Source organism: Lissotriton vulgaris, chromosome 12, assembly GCF_964263255.1.
Source record: "Lissotriton vulgaris chromosome 12, aLisVul1.2, whole genome shotgun sequence".
Lineage (NCBI taxonomy): Eukaryota > Metazoa > Chordata > Amphibia > Caudata > Salamandridae > Lissotriton > Lissotriton vulgaris.
The window spans coordinates 525289853-525311050 of NC_141700.1; the positions used below are offsets into that span (position 1 = coordinate 525289853).

A 21198-nucleotide genomic window follows, 5' to 3' on the forward strand; every position below is an offset into this window, starting at 1 on the left:
GGACCGCCGAAAGAGCCTTGTTCAAAGACCGCCTCGACAACAACGCCCACAACAGGAAAGAGCTCTTCAACATTGTGAAAGAACTCTCCAATCCTAGCTCCTGCACCAACGACATTCTGCCATCGCAAGCCCTGTGCGACACCCTCGCTGCCTTCTTCCACCGCAAGATCACAGATATCCACAACAGCTTCAACCCCTGGCTGAACCCTACGGACCCCGCCACGACGAACACTCCGAACCCCACCGTCCACGACCCTCTGACCACATGGACCAATGTGAGCACCGAAGACCTAATCAAGACCATGAGCACCATCCACTCCGTCTCCCAGTCTGATCCTCTTCCCCATCACATCTAAAACAAAGCAGACAGCCTCATCGCACCCCACCTGCGTAACCTCATCAACAAACCGCTACCTTCCCAGAGAGCTGGAAGCACGCGGAGATCAACGCCCTCCTGAAAAAACCCAAGGCGGACCCGAGCGACCTGAAGAACTTCCAGCCAATCTCCCTGCTCCCGTTCCCAGCGAAAGTCATGGAAAAGATCGTCAACACCCAGCTCACCCGCTACCTAGAAGACCACAACATCCTGGACCCCTTCCAGTTAGGCTTCCGCAGCAAACACAGCACAGAAACCGCCCTCATCGCCGCCTCAGACGACATCAGAATCCTACTAGACAACGGCGAGACAGCAGCCCTCATCCTCTTGGACCTCTCCGCCGCCTTCGACACAGTCTGCCACCACACACTTTGCACTAGTCTCCACGACGCAGAGATCCGAGACAAGGCCCTGGATTGGACCACCTCCTTCATCACCGACGGTAACCCAGTGAGTCCTCCTCCCCCCGTTCCAATCCAGAACCACCAAAACCATCTGTGGCGTCCCGCAGGGATCCTCCCTCAGCCCGACGCTGTTCAAAGTCTACATGGTTCCCCTCGCTCGCATAAACAGACTACACAACCTCAACATTATCTCCTATGCCGACGACACCCAGCTGATCTTCTCCCTCACCAAGGACCACCTCACCGCCAAATCCTGCCTGCACCAGGGTATGAAGGCAGTCGCCGATTGGATGGAGGCAAGCGGCTCAAGCTGAACATGGACAAGACTGAGATCCTCATCCTTGGGCCCAACCCCTCCGCGTGGGACGACTCCTGGTGGCCAGCATCACTGGGAACCCCTCCGGCACCAACCAACCACGCACGCAACCTAGGGGTCATCCGCGACTCAAAGCTCAGCATGACCAACCAAGTCAACGCAGTCTCCTCCTTCTTCTTCCACACCCTCCGTATGCTCCGCAAGATCTACAGATAGATCCCGGCAGACACACGGAAAACAGTCACCCATGCCCTCGTCAGCAGCCGACTCGACTATGGAAACGCCCTCTATGCCGGAGCCTCGTCCAAAATCATCAATAGACTCCAAAGAATCCAGAACGCCTCTGCACGCCTGATCCTTGACGTCCCACGCCAGGACCACATAACCCCGCACTTGAGAGACCTGCACTGGCTCCCCGTCGACAAAAGAATCACATTCAAACTCCTGATCCACGCACACAAAGCACTCCACAAGACCGGCCCAGCATATCTCAACAACAGACTCTCCTTCCACGTTCCCAACAGGAAACTCCGCTCCACCCACCTTTCCCTGGCCACTGTCCCGCGCATCCACAAAACCACTTCCGGTGGCATATCCTTCTCCCACAGCGCCGCCAAGACCTGGAACGCCCTCCCCCTCCACCTACGACAGACCGCAGACCTACTGGCCTTCAGAAGACTGCTCAAGACCTGGCTCTTCGACCACTAGCTGCAGCCCCCCTCAGCGCCTTCAGACCCTAACGGGTAAGTAGTGCGCTTTACAAATCCCCTGATTAATTGATTGACTCTTTGGCTAAAAAGGAGCCTCCTGTTGGGCTGAGGGCCCATTCCACTTGGGCCACAGCGGCTACTACTGCCCTGGGCCGGGGAGTCCCCTTGCAGGACATCTGTCAGGCAGCTACTTGGGCCTCGCTGCACATGTTCGCTAGACACTACTGCCTGGACAGCCAAGTCCGGAGAGATGGCTTTTTCGTCCGTTCTGTTCTTCAGGACTTTCTGGTGTGATCATTGGTTCGCAGACCCACCTCCGGGGTTGGTATTGCTGGGGTATCTATTCTAAGGTAAGGAATCTAACACAAACTTTTTACTTACATTTGGTAACGATATATCGGTAAAAAACAGTAGTTAGTGTTAGATTCCTTACCGCCCCACCCATTCTCCCCGTCTGCGAACAGATATCTAGAGTTAAGGTCATCCTTTCACTTCTGATTATGACAGCTGTTTGAAAGCAATATGCCGGTACATCCGCAGGACGTTTCTGGTTGTGGGGATATATAGAACTTGTAGGTTCACAAAGAACCCAACAAATGTCCCGGGTATATTTCAATTAATTTGGGAAAATATATACATGGAATAATCTGTATGAAAGACACCCATATATTTCTGAAATTCGAACAAAATATAGTTTAGAAACAGATATTTGCTCATTTCGGAGATTGTGTGTACCCATACTAGCATGAGAATTATAGGACATTTTTCGAAGTGACTTCCTTTTTAAACATTCTTTCATTTGGAAGGCAGAAATGCATAAAACGTCAATAGGTAATAACACTTGCTCTGCAATTCTGTTTCTCCCCAAGTCTCCTGTTAAAAATCCTACCTCACTTGTGTGGGTAGGAGTAGTGCCCGCAACAGTAAACGGCTCAAAATGCAACATGGACACACTTTATTTTACCGTGAAAACTGACCCTTTTTTGCAAAATGCTTAGCTGTAGATTTTTAACCCTAGCTCTGCTGGCACCTAGGGAAACCTAGCAAACCTATACATTTTTGAAAACTAGACACCCAGGGGAATCCAGGATGTGTTACTTGTCTGGCTCTTACCAGGTTCGTGGGTTTTCGGCGAGGAAGAGGTTGGCCCAACGGAGGTTTCTTTTGGGTACGTGGAGAGTGAATCTGTTGCGGTACTGGGGTCCGGTGTTGTGTAGGTGTGGGTGGTTACGACATCCTGCATTCCTTTCTGGAAGTTGAGTTTGATGGTGGTAAGGTCATTGGTGAGGTAGAGGATGAGCTGGGTGTCGTCGGCGTAGGAGACTATGCTAAGGCAGTGGTGTCGGACGATGGCGGTGCGGGGAGCCATGTAGATGTTGAAGAGGGTTGGACTGAATGATCCCTGTGAGACTCCGCAGTTGATTTCTGTGGGTTCGGTGAGGAAGGGGGGCAGTCTGATCCTTTGGCTTCTGCCGCTGAGGAACGATCAGATTCATTCGAGGACCGGTGCCTTGTATGCCGACGTTGTGTAGTCTTGCTGTGAGTGTGCGGTGGGTGACTGTGTCGAATGCTGCTGACAGGTCGAGTAGAATAAGAGCTGCGGTGTGGCTTTGGTCGTGGAGGGCGCAGATGTCATGGGTATCGACAAGTAGGGTGATCTCTCTGCTGTGGTTGCTGCGGAATCCAGATTGAGAAGGGTTGAGGATGGCTTTGTCTCTGATGAAACTTGTCAGTTCTGCCTTGATGGTCTTCTCTGCGACTTTTGCCGCAAAAGGGGGGAGGGAGATGTGCAGGTAGTGCTTGAGGACCGTTGTGTCTGCTGAGTGCTTCTTGAGCTGGGGCCTGACTTCTCCGCGTTTCCAGTCATCTGGGAAGGAGCTGGTCTCGACAGTGGTGTTGATGGTGTGTTGTAGTATGGGTGCGATGGCTGTTGCTGCCTTGTGTTATATGTGTGGTAAGCAGGGGTCTGTGGCTGCCCAGGAGTGGATGCCTGTCATGGTCGCCGCGGTCTCTTCAGTTGTGACTGGTGTCCAGGCAGAGATTGTGTGCTGGCTGGCATTGTTGGAGGGCGGCCTGGCTTATGAGTCAGGCGTTTCTTCTTTGAAGTAGTTGTATAGGTCCTTTCATCTTAAAGTGGAAGTAGGATCCGAGTTTGTTGTAGAGGTCGTGAAAGGTGGTAATGTCCGTGGCTTCACTGCGGGGCTTGATGAATTCCTGGATGGCGCTGAAAAATTCCTTGGAGTTGGCGAGTATTCTCTCGTATATGAAGGTCCTTTTGGTTGTTCTGATGCGTTGATGGTATTCCGTCATGTCGTCCTTGGAGGTGGTCTAGTTTTCAGGTGTTCTTACGGTTTCTCCAGTTCCTCTCCAGGCGTCTGCAGGTGCGTCTGGTTTCTTGAGGCGCTGCTTGTCGGGGTTGTATAGCAGGCGAGCTTCCCTGAGCAGTTGGCAATCCAAGTGTGGAATTCCATGGTTGGAAGGTTGGTGTTGGTTGCAGCGGTGGGGGTTGCAGCGGTGCGGGTGTTGCCGTTGAGGGTGGAGTTGAGTTGTTTCTCTGTGACACTGCTCCAGTTCCTTTGCGGGGGACGCGGAGCAGTTTCGGGTGGCTTGGGTTTGTTGACGAGGAAGTGTCCGCAGTGATGGTCTATCCAAGGGGGTTGAGTGGTGCAACTAAAGTGAACGCTGTTACCTCCAGCGAAGATGGGGTCAACCGTGTCCTGCCTTGTGGGTGGGTGTGGTGATAAGTTTTCAGTCCGATGTTGGCGAGGTTGTCGCGGAGTTGGGGTCACTGGAGTTGTCGGTGAAAGTTCAAGTCTGAGTATGTGGTCACTGGGGTGCGATGGGGTCAGTGATGGTGACAGCGAAGAGGGCTTGGGGGGGGGGGGGTTGCGAAGGTCTGGTGGGAAGGGTGCCACGGAGTGTTGAGTTGGAGCTGGTCTGGACCTGGAAGTGCAGGTTTTCGGCGGCTGGGTAGTTTTCGCTGGAGGTGGTGGTGGTGGTGGGGGGGGGGGGGTGAATTTTTTGTGCACTATGGCGAGACCTCCTCCCGAGTGGTTGGGGCAGTCCTCCCTCAGTAACTTGTATCCATCCGGGATGGTGATGTCGGGGGCCGATGAGGCGTTGGTCCAGATTTTTGTGAAGGTGACATCGGGTGAGAGTGAGTTCAGGAAGTTACAGATTTCCACAGTGTCTGTGCACGGAGTGTACGATGAGGAGAATGCATCTTAAGGCGGCGGCCAGGCGGCGGTGAAGGACTGCCGGCAATTGTGGCAGGAGAACTGATCTTGAGTTCTGTTCGGTGTGGCCTGCTGGCAGTCTTCTCGTCTGGGGTGGAGTGTAAGGAGGGTGGAGGCGTCATAGTGGTGAATGGCTCGAGATCCAGGATCCCTGCCGTTGGTTGCGGTTGGGTCGTGGATGGGTAAAGATGGGGGGAAAGACTTGCAGTTGGGAGGAGGGAACGGGAACCGGCAAGTAGGAGGGGCTGCAGGGGATGCAGCGGCGTGAGAGACACGGAGCAATAATCCAGTCAAAACAGAATAATCAAGAGTCTACAGCGGAAAAATTAAAAATACACCAGAAGCTGGGTAGGCAGGGCCAAGCACAGCACGAGACTGGGACGAGCGAAGCAGGCATGAGGTGGACCTGGGCAGCCTCGGACACCTACTGTAGGAGACGGATGAGGTGCGTGCAGACAGCAGAGCTGCTGGGTAGAAGTGCAGTTCTAAGACCAAGTTGTCAGTGGACTTGCACGTTCTGTCGCGTTCTGGTACTTTTGTACTTTTACTTGACGTTGGCAAGCTAGTTGATATTTATCTTAACAGGTTTATCCTAGGCTGATGCTGGGTTTATCCCCTCTATTGGGAATTGGTAATTTGTAAGGAATGAATGAGCAGCATTTATGCTATCAGAGGTTGCCTATATCAATGTTCTGTTAACTTTATATTGTTACTTTCATTTCTTGACTTTGCAAATGATAGAGGTCTTCTCACATAAATTAATACCCCTGTGTTGTATTGCTGATCGACACTTCTATTTAAAAGCATGTGCTAGTTTGATTCAATCTTCCTCTGTTGGGTGAAGTAATCCTGCAGGTCTAGCTCGAAGCCATTATTTGAACATTGGCATGTCTAAATGATATAAAGCATATCCATACAAACATTGGCGAATTTGGTGCTTGTGAACGATTATACTTGCCATCTGTAAAGTGCCAGCTTTTGTACCATTGCTGCAGCAATTGCTCTGTCTATCGCTCAGCTTTTCTGCTAATCACCGGAGCTCAGCGCGCTTCTTGCAATGTTATGGAAATACTAGTGTAGCTGGAATACAGCTTGGTGATGACCGTTCCAAAAGCCGGAGAACTGAATCACAAACTATTGATGTTTTAACTAATTGTGAGCCTTTTACAACATTTAATGCACTGACATTTGTTTAAAAAACCTGTACAATTTGTAAGTTCGGCTTTGTGGATGTTTTACTCTGTGCTGGAACAGGACCTGCTTTCTTTAGACAATTACTATTGTGATTGATTCAATTTCTTTTTGTAGTGTGGAAGAATGCCGCAATATCATTGTTCAGTTTGGTGTTCGGGAAGTCACAGCTGTGCAGGTTGCCAGGGTACTAGGAATGATGGCTCGAACTCACTCTGGACTTACTGATGGTATTCCGTTACAGGTAAGAGTTTTCCAGTGTCTGCAGTATCTAGAACTCCATTTCTGAACCGGAATTTGGCTTTTAGTATCGAACTCTGACTATCCATTTTAGAAATAATGTTGTGTCTTAACACATTTTCCATCATTGGTTTTTTTCCTTAAATACATAAGCAATTGAATGTTTTGCTGCACTATTTGGAGGATGACACATGATGTGCCAACTCAACTCCAACCATCTCAGTCCACACAGGCAGGTTAGCGCAGTTTTAAACAGAGCAGGTAATTCTGCTGGGATGATGGCCAATAAGTGTGAGAGAGTGAGTTCTGTTGCAGTACCCCCCCCCCCCCACCCCCCCCCCCCCCCCACTATTTGCCTGATGCACTTTTCCTTGGTGTGCCCTGGGTCCCTGCCAATCGGTTACCCATGGCCTGTGTTCCTTCCCTAAAAACTATACTAAAGCCTAAACCCAATTTGGATCTTTGGCCACAAGTCTGCCCCTAGTAAATGGTACCCTAGGTACCCTGGACCTTGTGACCAGAGAAGACCATTAAGGGCTGCAGCACTTATTGTGCCACCCTTAGGGGTTCTGTACCTTGACACCCACACACTGGGTGCAGAACTAAGCAGAGACTCGACATGGAACACATCCCTGTGTACCATGTCCACAAACCCACTGCCCTGGCATTCATCAGCCATTCCTCTAGCTGGGTGCCCTATGCCAGTGGTGTGGGCACAGATGCATGAGCCCTGTGCCCCTACAGTACCAAGGGCCATTCCTGGGCACTAAGTGCAGTACTGCCATTTAAGAGTATATGGTGCTGGGAGGTCGTCATTACGAACTCCACAGCACCATGATGACTTCACTGAAGACTGAGAAGTTTGGTATCAAACTGCTCCGGACACTAAACCCGAACTGATGCCAGTGTGAGGTTTAATGTAAAATGCACCAGAGGGCATCTTAGAGATGCCCCCTGAAACCTAATCTACAATCCACGTCTGGACTGAAAGGCTGTCTAGGCAGCCATACAGCAGACATGCTGCTGGACCCCTGGGTGGAGACCCCCCCCCCCCCCTCTTCTGGGCCTGCAACAATTCACATACTGGGACGAGGTGCCAAGCCTCCTCCCCCAGGATGGGAAGCTTCAAAGGCATTCTGCCTATGTGAGCTTCTCCAGACCACTTGCTGTACTCAGAGGCGGCATGCCTTTGAAGCTTCCCCTGGGGAAAAGACTGTGCATTGTTGCAGGCCCAGGAGAGGTGGGGGGGGAGGGATGGGGGGGGGATGCTCGCTCCTCCCTGGAGTCCAGCAACATGTCTGATGTTTGGCAGCCTCTGTAGGCTCTGAGCCCAGACGTGGATTGAAGGTTAGGTTTTCGGGGTCATCTCTAAGATGCCCTGTCTCGTGCATTTTACATTAAATCCCACACTGGCATCAGATCAGGTTTAATGTGCTGAGAAGTTTTATACCAAACTACTCAGTCTTCAGTGTAGCCATTATGGTGCTGTGGAGTTCGTAATGACAACCTCCTCGCACCATATACTCTTAATGGCATCACTGCACTTACAGTGCCAAGGAATGGCCCTGGGTACTGTAGGGGCACAGGGCTCATGCGCCTGTACCCACACCTCTGGCACAGGGTGCCCAGATAGAGGGGTGACTGAAGTATGCCAGGGCAGTGGGTTCTGTGGGCATGGCACACAGGGAGGTGTGCCATGTCGACCATTTGTTTATTTCTGTACATAGACACTGAGCCTGCAAAGGCAGTGTGTGTGTGTCAGGGTACAGGGCCCTTGAGTGTGGCACAGTAAGTATTGCAGCTCTCAGGGGTCTTCTCTTGTCTCCATGCACTGAGGTGGCCAGGGAGGCCAATTGGGTTTTAGTTTCAACAGTTTTAGGGAAGGAACACAGGCCCTGGGTACCTAGTTGGCTGGAGTCCAGGGCACTCAGTCGAAGCACATCAGCAGTTCAGAAAAAAGGGGGCATACCATTGCAAGAAAGATGGCTTTTTTCACAGTATGCCCCCACTTTTTGCTGAATTGCTGATGTACTTTGACTGAGTGTGCCCTGGGCTCCTGCCAATCGGGTACACAGGGCCTGTCTTCCTTCCCTAAAACTTTATTGGAAGCTAAACCCAATTGGAATCTCTGGCCACATGTCCGCCCCTGGTAAATGGTACCCTAGGTACCCAGGGCACTGTGACCAGAGAAGGCCCCTATGGGCTGCAGCACTTTTTGTGCCACCCTTAAGGGTCCTCTATCGTGACCCACACACACTGCCTTTGAATGCCGAGTGTCTTGATGCATAACAAAGCATCCCTGTGTGCCATGCCCACAACACACAGTACCCAGGTCCATTCCTGGGCACTGTAAGTGCAGTGCTGCCATTAAGAGTATATGGTGCTGGGAGGTCGTCATCACGAACTCTACAGCACCATGATTGCTACACTGAAGACTGAAGTTTGGTATCTAACTTCTCAGCACATTAAATCCACACTGACAAAACAGGCTTGAAAACCTAAGTCAGGAAAGGGTGGTGTGCTAGCCTCTGACAACACCACCCCTCAGGTGGGGGAGGCGTGGGGAAGCACAACTCCGGGCTCCTGCTATCTTGAGGATATGGAGCCCTACCCAATCAGAGACAGGCTCCTGCCTCCCTCCCACTGAAGAGTGGCAGGATAGGGGGTGTACTCCAGAGAACACTCCGTCCATCATTTCCTTTGGTTTTTCTTTGTTCGCCATAAGTTGGCAGGGTATGCAGGGTATTGCTCACTTTGCCCCTGGATTCAAGCAAGCCCGGCTGAAGAAGGCTGAAATGCCAGAAACCGGTGCTCGGTAGCTTGTTTCTGGTCCAGGGAAGGCATGGCTTGGCAGTTAGGACTGGACTGTTCCAATGAGGCACAGGGTCAGACTGATTTGCATATGGCCATGTCTGAACTGGGCTGGCAGAGTGGGCTAAAGAAAGGTGATGGATTCAACCCAGATCAGTTGACTGGGGGTGAGTGCTTGTATTGTCAACGCTCCGTCCATCATTTCCTTTAATTTTCTTTGGATCTTTGTGCCCAGCACTGACCCTAAAAAGTAATTACAACTGATTTTCCGATGACCTGATTTTCTCCCATAGGATAACATTGCCTGGTTTTTACCAGAAATTCTTCTTAGTGTCGATTTTTGAAACATACAAATATTCCTTAAAAATCGCCTGTGTAACAAAAACATTTTCTTTCAACTGTTTACAGGAGATGCACCAGGGCTGAATCTAGGATCCAGCCCTGAGTAAGAAAAACCTATTCAAAGTAATTGATATTGCCTTTTACTTTACTCCCATTGAGCTCAATGTTATTGTGTTAAGTTTATGTTGCATATTGAAACAATGGTATCTTTTGTATTCAAAAGTCTATTGCTCTTTGAAAATATTTCATTGCAACATGTCATTCTGAGAAAGTATTTTTATTCCTCCTTGTGGTTAAAAAATAAAACCATATATTTTTATATATAAAACAATTGGCCTAGAGTTCAGTCCTTGAGTGTGTGAGACCATTTGCTGACTTTGTGTACAACAAATAATTTACACTGTCCTCTGATACTGCCTTACTGCTCGACAGAGCTACCACTTTGGGGAGTAAGGTTATATCTAAATTTTGCCTCTGCCAAACCTCTGGGGACTGTGGATTTTGTTCACACTGTACCTTACTTTGGAACAGTATGTTCGAGGCATGTGGGCTGCTGAATTCATATCTGTGCATAGATCGCCGCCTAGTGTTGGGTCCGGATGATTGCACATTGTTGTCCTGGAAGAGTCTTTGAAGTATCACGAGATAGGTGGCTCCTCCCCTGGACTACAGTGCTCATGGGCATCCACTCCATCCTCAGATTGTTTTTTTCCGTCATTGGGTTCGGATGTATATTTGTTAACTCAAGTTTGGAATCGATAAACTTTTTTTGGCCAGAAGGCCTTTAGTTATCGTTGGTATTGTATTTGCGATCGGTGCCCAGTACTTGTTCCAGCTCTATCCCAGAGCCGGACGTCAAGAGGAGCCGCGTGGCTTTTCAGCACTGAAGGCCCGGGATACCAGAGGCCTTATCGACGATCCATCATGGAACGGAGCCCGTTCAAGAGATGTCCCGTTTGCAACTCCAAGTATCCTCACATCGATGTCCACCCGGTGTGCAACAAGTGCCTGTCTCCGGATCACGATGAAGCCAGCTTTATTGCTTGTTCTCTGTTCCGCTCCAAGAAGACGATTCGCCTTCAACGCGCAGTGCGAAAGGAGGCCCAGCAGACTGTACCTGACCCGGTGAACATTTTCGATGCCGAGGATGAGGGAGCCGAGCGGGAAGTTAAAGAAAACCTGTCTGATCCTGTGTCTGAGATCGACTCCAGTTTCGAAGCAGATGTAGAAATGGTCGATACTGAAGACGTAGACTAGGTAGGAGACGACGATGCGGCCTTCAAGGCCGTGGAAGATAGCTCGAGCGAGGAGCTAGGCCCAGCCGTTACTACGGGGGCCGCACCCAAAACATTCGATAAGGCTCAGGTCGAGGGATCGCCACATGGCCTTACCCAAGATTGTACGCTTGGTTCTACAGCCTTGCCTCAAGGCCCGGCTACGGACATTTCTAACGAGCCATCGGTCGGTGTCTACAAAACCGAAAGCACTAGACACTAAATCGAAACCGAAAGTGCATATTACTTTGGTCGGTTCGAAGACCTCTGAACCATCTGCACCGACAAAACAGAAGAGTGTTATCGACCCGGTGAGGTCGCTCAAGGGTGTCGAGCCGAAGACCGGGGCACCGAAGAAACTGATCAAGGACGTTGACCCGAAGAAGTCGGCGCCGAAGGCCGTCGACACAGACAAAGGACTCTGAACTCAAAGTTCTCGATCCTAAGCATCGACCCGACAAGGCTAAAAGCAGTATAGACCTAGAGTCCACAACTGGCAGTGGCTCAAAGGAACCAGTCGAGTCAACACAGCCATCCGCCTCCTTTTCGAAGCAGGTGTCGGACTCGTTGAATTGCATTAAAGAGAAGGCTACTACTGTCGGACCAAAGGCTACTCCACCCCCGAAGCCGGTCAGCAAACCTCCAAAGTCGTCGGCGCCCATCCAGTTCACACTGCCGCCGAAGGTGGTACCTAAGGTCTTCGCCCCTAAGACGGCCGTCGAAGCGACCAAGAAGGTGTCCATGGGGCCGAAGCCTGCAACTACGGAGGTGGCCACCAAGCATTGACAGCCTCCGACAGAAGATCAGTCGAGGCAATTCATCAACGCTGAGACGGGTAGACTTTCTATTTTTAAGCGAAAGATCGCCCCGGTACAGCCTATGGAGTCATATAAAATTCCATTAAAGAAAGAGGGATTCTGCTACGTCACCTCTTAGAACCTATAACACAACATGGACAAGACACTGCTCCTATCTCACCCACATACTCAGATGTGGAAGTAGGGGATGGTGACAATAAGGATTAGTTATCCTATAGACACTGATCCAGAAGATCACACTGAACCCTGGACAGACGCTGCTGACCCAGGAGATCCACACACTGCCCCAGACAGTCATGTCTATGCTATTAAAACCTTGCCTTCAGAAGACACGGCTGCGTTTAATGCACTTATTGAGAGGGCAGCAAAAAATCATGATGTCCAGCTCCATGCTGACCCTATTGAAGAGGATTTATTGTTTGACACCATCTCAACCTCAGAGAGAGCTGTCAAGACTCTACCAATGCTAAATGGTGTCCTAAAATATGCTGGAGACATTTTTAAGGAGACCACAAGGGCAAGGGTGATAAACCCCAGAATTGAGAAAAAATACAAAACCGCACCTGTGGACCCTACCTATATCAAGGGACAGTTGCCGTTGGACTCTCTGGTTGTTTCCAATGCCCGGAAGAGGGCGAACTCTCAAACAACGGGTGATGCTCCTCCCCCTGACAAAGAATCTAAAGTGTTAAAAGCATCAGGGAAAAGGGTGGCAGCTCAAGCGGCCAATATCGGGCGAATCTCCAACACACAGGCACTCTTAGCCAGATATGACAGCGCTCATTATGATACACTTGAAACCTGGTTACAACACTTGCCAGATGAGTATAAGGAGGCAGCAGAGATGCTAATACAAGAAGGGAAACTTATATCAAACACATCTATTAGGTGTGCGCTGGACGCAGCAGACACCGCAGCCAGGGCAATTAATACCAGTGTGATGTTACGGCGACATGCCTGGCTGAGAATCTCCGGTTTCAAGCCAGAGATACAAACCACAATACTAAATCAGCCTGTTAACCCTGATCACTTATTTGGCCCAGAGGTAGACACACCTTGGAAAAAATCAAAAAGGACACAGACTGCAAAGTCTATGGGGGCTCTACAGTCGCAGCAGTTCAGGGGTGGTTCTTTTCGTCGCTCCAACAATAGAGGAGCTTCCAGAGGCCAGCTGTCCCAGCAGACACAATAGAGTAAAGGAGGCATGCAGACCACCTACACCAAATAGAGTAGGGGTGGCTATCGTGGAAACAGCACCAAGGGCAGAGGTCGTGGAAACAGCTCCCGATCCTCCGCCACTAACAAACAGTGACGTCTTGTCACTGCCCCCCGACCATACCACACCGGTTGGGGGGGAGACTACAACAGTTCCTGCCATTCTGGAAATCCATCACTACAGACAGGTGGGTGAGGAAACTTATCCAATACGGTTATTGTCTGGAGTTAACATCCACTCCACCCAAAATTCCCCCAAGACACCGTCCTATGTCCACAGTGAATTTGCAATTATTGCAGTAGGAGGTAGTCTGCATGCTGCAAAAAGGAGCCATAGAGCTCGTGCCTGTGGAAGAAAAGGTACAGGGGTGTACTCGCTGTACTTCTTGATCCCAAAACAGGACGGGTCCCTCAGACCCATACTGGACCTCAGGCCACTAAACCAGTACATTCTCTCAGAACACTTTCACATGCTCACATTACAGCAGGTTCTACTGTTAGTCAGGGAGATTTCCTCGCAACATTAGATCTGAAGGATGCATATTTCCATATACCGCTACACCCGTCACACAGAAAATACCTCAGGTTCACCATTCAGGATCAGCATTATCAGTTCAAGGTCCTCCCTTTCGGAGTGACCACAGCGCCCAGGGTGTTTACCAAGTGCCTGGCGACAGTGGCTGCACACTTACGGAGACAAAATGTTCACGTCTACCCTTATCTGGACGACTGGCTTATACAGGCAAAGTCGGCCCAGCAATGTACCGCCCACATGTCCCACACCATTCACCTTCTTCACGATCTGGGGTTCTCACTGAATTATCCAAAGTCCCACCTTCAGCCCGCCCACGTACGGCAGTATCTGGGCACGACAATAGATACTCTGGCAGCCAAAGCACAGCCAAATTCAGTGAGGATCAACAGCATGCAATTGCTGATACAAAAATTCAAACCACAACACTCGCTTCCAGCATGAGTGTTCATGCAGTTGATAGGCATGATGGCCTCCTGCATCTTCATAGTCCCGCACGCGAGACTACACATGCGTCCGCTTTAGGAGTGCTTAGCACGTCAGTGGAATCAGGCTCACGGACAATTGAGAGACCTAGTGTTGGTGACCGGTCGCGCATACAACTCTCTGTATTGGTGGAATCTACAAAACCTTTGCAGGGGCCGACCGTTCCAGGAGCCTGTGCCACAGATTATACCGACAACGGACGCATCTCTCCAGGGATGGGGAGCTCATGTATTCCACTACACGGTGCAGGGACTATGGACAGTACAGCAGAGGAAGATGCGCATCAACCTTCTGGAACTGATGGCTATCTTCATGGCGATGAAAGCATTCAAGGTACAATTGTGCACAAGGTTATGTTCCGGACGGACAACATGACTGCCATGTACTACATTCAGAAGCAGGGAGGTACACACTCTCCACAGTTGTCTTATCTGGCTCAGAGCATGTGGAAGTGGGCCATTCAGAGGAACATCTTCCTTATGGCGGAACACTTCCCGGGCAAGGACAATCAGATGGCAGACCTGCTCAGCAGGTACAGCCACCAGATGCACAAGTGGGAAATACATCCATCAGTACTCCGACCGTACTTCCAGCAGTGGGGTCATGCAGAGATAGACCTGTTCGCCACAAGGGAAAACTCAAAATCCCGAAGCTTTGCCACCAGGTTCCCACAGTCGCATGGAAATGCGATATGGATGAACTGGTCAGGCATATTTGCGTACGCTTTTCCCCCAGCACCTCGAATACCGCTGGTGGCACGCAAAATGAAGCAACACTCGATGACTCTCATCCTGGTTGCTCCAACGTGGGCACGCCAACCATGGTACACCACGTTTCTAAAACTCTCCGTGGTACCGCATCAAAAGCTGCACCTCACACCCAAGCTTTTGACGCAGAGCCATTACGACATTCAGCATCCAGATCCGCAACAGCTCAACCTGGCGATCTGGCTCCTGAGGTTTTAGAATTTGGCTACCTCAACTTGCCTCCTGACTGTATGGATATCATAAGGTAGGCAAGAAAGCCCACCACTAGAGCATGTTATGAGGCAAAATGGAAGCAGTTTGTCATTTATTGTGCCGACCACAACATCAATCCGCTAGATGCATCTACTCACAACATCATTTGTTATCTGTTACATCTATACAAATGCAATCTGACCTATGCTTCCATTCGTATACATTTGTCCGCAATAGCAGCTTATCTCCAAAACAGGCAGCATCTCTCACTTTTCAGAGTGCCTGCCATCAAAGCTTTTCTGGAGGGACTCATAGTTATTCCTTCCAGACACCAGCACCTGTATGGAACCTAAATGTGGTCCTCACCAGGCTGATCGGTCCACCTTTTGAGCCTCTACACATGCGAGATTCAATTCTTGACGTGGAAAGTGGCTTTCCTGATAGCAATCACATCGCTACGCCGAGTTAGTGAACTTCAGGCACTGACTATCCAGGAGCCATTCATTCAGGTTCACTCCAACATGGTTTTACTACGCACTAACCCTAAGTTTCTGCCTAAAGTGGTTTCACAGTTCCATATGAATCAGACTATAGAACTGCCAGTGTTCTTCCAAAATCCAGAGTCAGTGCCAAGAGAATTCTCCACACACTAGACGTCAAAAGAGCTCTAATGTACTACATAGACAGGACAAAAGATTTTAGGAAAACAAAACAACTTTTTGTTGCCTTTTCGCCACAACACAAAGGCAACCCCATTTCCAAAGCAGGTATAGCCAGGTGGATCGTTAAGTGCATACAGATTTGCTATCAAAAGGCTAAGCGCACATTAACTCTTCCCCCAAGAGCCCACTCCACGCGAAAGTTGGGGGTCCCCGTGGCGTTCCTTGGAAACATTTCTTTAGAAGAAATATGTAGAGCAGCCACATGGTCTACCATACACACATTTACAAAACACTACGCGTAGATGTGCACCCCAAACAGCAGGCAGCTGTAAGGCAGGCTGTTCTAAAAACACTTTTTCGGACTGCTGCAGCTGGCATGTGCGGCCGCTGCTAATTGAGGGACTGCTATATATTCTATGCACAGATATGAATTCAGCAGCCCACATGCCTCGAACCGAATATGCTACTTACCTTTATGCATCTTTTCTTGGCATTTAGGGCTGCTGACATTCATATCGCCCGCCCTCCTCTCCGGCGCCTGTAGCGGCTGCAGCACTCAGAATTACTCTTAACATGTTAATCACTTACGGTATTACACCATCTTTGCCACAATGGCGAAAAACAATCTGAGGATGGAGTGGATGCCCATGCGCACTGTAGTCCAGGGGAGGAGCCACCTATCTCGTGATACTTTGGAGACTCTTCCAGGACAACAATGTGCAATCATCCGGACCTAACACTAGGCGGCGATCTATGCAGATATGAATGTCAGCAGCCCTACATGCCAAGAACAGATGCATACTGGTAAGTAGCATATTCGATACAGAGCCACTTCTTACAAACAGCACCCTAGGACAAGCAGCCTAGTGGATCCTTCGAAAAGGACTCCCAGGCGGCGACATTTGATGACTGACTGTACATCAAATGCTTAACACTGCCCTCTGATACTGCCTTACTGCTCGACCACTCTACCACAAATAGAGTAAGGTTATATCTAACTTTAACCTCTGCCTACCTCTGGGGTCACCTGGATTCAATACACACTATACCTCTTTTTGGTGTAGTATATAGACATTTTCCTACAGAATGCAAGTCCCATGTAAAAGGTACCATGGGTACTAAGGGCACTGTGACCAGGGAAGGTCTCTAGGGGCAGCATCACATATTGTGCCACCCTTACCCGTCCTGTACCTTAAACACACACCCCACACACCCCACACTGCGCTTTTTGGTTCAGAACAATGAGGAGTCGACATGGCACACCATCCTTGTGTTCCAGTCCTACAAAACACTGCCTCTGGCCGCTCCTTGTTGGGTGCACTATACCACTGGTGAGGTAAGTTTCATGAACACCGTACCCCTACAGTGTATATGTCCATTGTTAGTGCAGTAAAGCCATAGAGTATATGGTCTGGGAGTTTGTCATTATGAACTCCACAGCACCATAATGGCTACTCTGAATTCTAGGTAGTTTGGTAGCAAACTTCTTAGTATAATAAACCCACACTAATGCCAGTGTGGGATTTATTATACCATACACTCAGAGGGTATCTTAGAGATTCCCCCTGAAAGACGACCAGCCGCTGGTGGGTTCAGTCACTGGTAAGCACCAGCATGTCACCACTAAACCTTTATTTCGACCCCTGCAATGGGAGCCTTTACTCCCCAGTCCAGAAACCAGGCCGTTCATAGGCTGAGTTTGTCGCAACTACCCCAGGTCATGAAGATCCATCTGTGGCAGCGGAGCTTCAAAGGTTTGCTGCCTTTGTACCGCGACCCCCAGGAGTAGGCCCCTTTCCTGTCTCCCCTCCTTTTCGGCAGGAAGACAGGTGGAAAAAATTAGAAAAGCCCGGATGGGGTGCCCATCTCTGCCAATCCCACCCCTCAGGTGTGGGAGGCGAGGTGAAGACCACTGTTCAGTGCCTGCCATCTTGCAAATGGCAAGCACTCAACAATTATGATTAGGGATTGTGCTTACTCACCTACGGTGGGTTAGCACACCAAGGGTGTAGTCACCTTAAAGTCAGTAGACCATTGGATACTGACCTTGAGACGCCTAAAACACCCCCTCAATACGGTGTTTAGGGGACAGCCCTAAAACAAGGGTGATTCCCGCAACCTATGAAGGACAAGACACGCCCAGCAGACGAGAATGTAGAGAAAAACTGACTTGACCCCAGCCCTACTGGCCCTTCTGCAGTTTCCAGAGATGCTGTGCCAAAAGTTCCCTTGTCCTACAGCCAGCGACCTCCAGAAGCCCTTGGAGGACTGGCTGCCTTCAACAAAGACTGGATCTCCTGTGAACAGCAGTTCTGTTCTAAAGAATCACCCAAAGAGACTCCGCACCTGCTGAAGACAAAAAAACAGACGCTTGGATACACCAGTGCACCCGATATCTGCCAGAGTGGTCGATTGGTCCCAGTGAGGTCCCCCAGCGCTCTAGATTCAGAGGTTGACGTGGTTTGGCCCCTCCAGGAACTTCCCGACGTTGCCTGCTGCCTCTGCACATACACACCCCTCCCAACCGTGAGTGGCCCTGTAATGTCAAATCCGACCTCAAAACACCCCTGAATCCAGCGTTCTGCGCCCTGGAGAAGAGGGCCTGAGGCGCACCTTGTAGGAAGCTGGCTCTGTATATACTATACCATGGTAAGGTATAGTCTGCACAGTCCAGTAGAACCCCAGAGAAAGGCAGAGGTAAAAGTAGATGGCACCTTACTCTCGATTTGTGGTAGTTTGGTCGAACAGTAAGGCAGTATCAGAGGACAGTGTTAAGCATTTGTTGTACACACCCGGTCAGTAAATAAATTCACACACTCAGACCAATTGTTTTAGTATAAAAGTATTATGTTCGAGGCATGTGGGCTGCTGAATTCATATCTGTGCATAGATCGCTGCCTAGTGTTGGGTCCGGATGATTGCACATTGTTGTCCTGGAAGAGTCTTTGAAGTAACACGAAATAGGTGGCTCCGCCCCTGGACTACAGTGCGCATGGGCATCCTCTCCATCCTCAGATTGTTTTTTCCCGCCATTGGGTTAGGATGTACTTTCTTGACTCCAGTTCGGAATCGATATAAAACACTTTTCAAAAGGCCTTAGGGGCGTCGGTATTGTCTTTTGTTCGGTGCCACGTACTTGATCCAGTTCTTCGAACAGGACGTCGAAGGCCATTTGCCTTTTTCGACACCAAAGGCCCCATCGACAATGGAACGGAGCCCGTTCAAAAGATGCCCCGTCTGCAACTCCAAATACCCTCACATTGATGTTCACCCAGTGTGCAATAAATGCCTATCCCCGGACCACGACGAGGCCAGCTGCATGGCCTGTTCCAGGTTCCGGTCGAAGAAGACACTTCGGCTTCGACGCGCCGTAAGACAGTCGGCGCATAAAACAGCGCCCGACCCGGAGAAAATATTCGAGGCTGATGACGACGAGGGCGTCGAAGAGGATCCTGAACAACAGTCTGATCCCGCGTCGGAGCACAACTCTAACTATGATGAGGACGAAGAAGAAGACTACGTCCATCAGGAAGACGTCGTCTAGGTTGGAGACGACGCACAGGCCATCGTAGCCGTTGATGACTCGAGCGATGAGCAAGGCCCAACCGCAGTTGCTGGGCCCAATACTGACACTGTACTTCCCAAGGCTCAGGTCGAGGCATCGCCGGAAGGCCCTAGCCAAGATCTTCAACCGCATTCTATAGCCCCGCGTCAAGGCCCGGCTAAAAATATTTCTAGGGAGCCATCGGTCGATCAACCACAATCAGGGGTGAAATCGAAACCGACAGATGCTAAACCGAAACTGCTAAAGATAGTCCTCGGATCGACTGCTTCGGATTCGTCGGCTCCAATCAAATCAAAAAGTGTCATCGCCCCTTCGGGGTCACAAGAGGGCGTTGGCCCGAAGTTAGGGGCGCCGAAGCCTGTATCTACGGTCAAGCATGTCGCACTGTCAACGTCTACGTCCAAAGATGGCGACACTGGCAAAGGACTCCAGGCTAAAAAGACTCTCGATCCGAAGCTTTCAGCCTCCAAGCCAATAGTGTGCAAAGCCTTCGAGTCGAAGAGCAAAATCGACCCGAAAGATCATGTCACGTCGAAGCAGAAGAGCGTGCCTGCTGCGCACCGGGAGCTCGAGTCAACGCAAGGCTGCAAGCAGACTAGTGATCAGACTAAGTCGGTCGGATCGAAGACAGCTCCGCCCTCGAAGAAGGTCGGTTCGTCTCCAATGCTTATGCCACCAATTAAGTACGAACTGCCCCCGACCGCTCGACCCAAGGCGTTCGATTCCCAAAAAAGCACCGGCACGGCCAAAAAGGTGTCGGTAGTATCAAGAAATCAGCCCATTGAGGACATGGTGTTCCAAGCACCCTCCTATGATAATCAGTCAAAACTATTCATCGACTCATGATTCTGGCAGACTCACTATTACAAAAGAAAGATCATCCCAGAAAATCCTTTGGAGTCATACAAGATCCCACTCAAAAAGAAAAGGGATTCTGCCACCTCACCTGTTCTTTTTGAACCTGTGGAGTCCTATGGACAAGAATATGCCTATTCTCACACACGTACCAATGAGGATGTAGGGGAGGGATACAATGAGGAGGAATTTAATTATCCTATTGACACAGATCACGAGAAACCTCAACCCTGGACTGACCCTGGTGACCCACACACCACTCCCGACACTCAGTCCTATACCGTCAAAACCTCGCCTACTGAAGATACTGCTGCGTTTAACGCATTGATTGAAAGGGCACTCAATAACCATGACGTGGAAATGCACGCTGACTCAGTGTAGGAAGACTTTTTGTTTGATACTTTCTCAACTTCAGAAAGATCAGTAAAGACATTGCCTATGCTAAAGGGTGTCCTTAAACACACTGGTGACATTTTCAAGGAGACCACAAAGGCAAGGGTTGTAAACTCAAAGATTGATAGGAAATAACGGCCTGCGCCTGTAGACCCTACGTATATCAAGGGCCAGCTCCCATTGGACTCCCTAGTGGTGGCTAATGCTCGTAAGAGAGCAAACTCTCAAACAAGTGGTGATGCTCCTCCTCCGGACAAAGAATCTAAAATCTTGGAAGCTTCTGGCAAACGAGCTGCAAATATTTGGAGAATCTCAAATACACAGGCCCTATTAGCCAGGTATGATAGGGCTCATTACGACACGTTAGATCAGCTACTACAACACCTGCCTGATGCTTATAAGGAGGGAGCAGAAATGCTGATACAGGAGGGGAAGCTGATTTCAAATGCATCCATTAAATGTGCGCTAGATTCAGCAGACACAGCAGCTAGGGCCATCAACACAAGTGTGATGCTTAAAAGGCATGCCTGGCTACGCATCTCTGTTTTTTAAGTCAGATCCAAACAACTTAACTTAATCAGCCGGTTAACCCTGACTTTCTATTTGGTCCTGATGTAGACACGACCCTAGAAAAAATTAAGAAAGACACAGACAGCAAAATCCATGGGAGCTCTGCAGTCACAACAGTTAAGGGGCGGCTCCTTTCATCGCTCCCGTAACAGGGGAGCCTCTAGATGTCCAGCATCGCAGCAAGCCCAATACAACAAAGGGGGCACACAGACCACCTATAACAAACAATAGGGGTGAATATCG

General features: G+C 49.9%; 1 protein-coding gene across 11 annotated transcripts in view; it reads left to right on the top strand.

The window, feature by feature from the left end:
• The window catches only part of CNOT1 (CCR4-NOT transcription complex subunit 1), a 1684613-nt gene that overhangs the window by 380770 nt on the left and 1282645 nt on the right, over positions 1 to 21198 (top strand). For all 11 annotated transcript variants that reach the window (XM_086945302.1, XM_086945307.1, XM_086945301.1 and 8 more), the window contains exon 9: positions 6351 to 6477. In XM_086945302.1, the coding sequence (XP_086801428.1) occupies positions 6351 to 6477 (127 nt within the window). The remainder of the gene's footprint in view (positions 1 to 6350; positions 6478 to 21198) is intronic.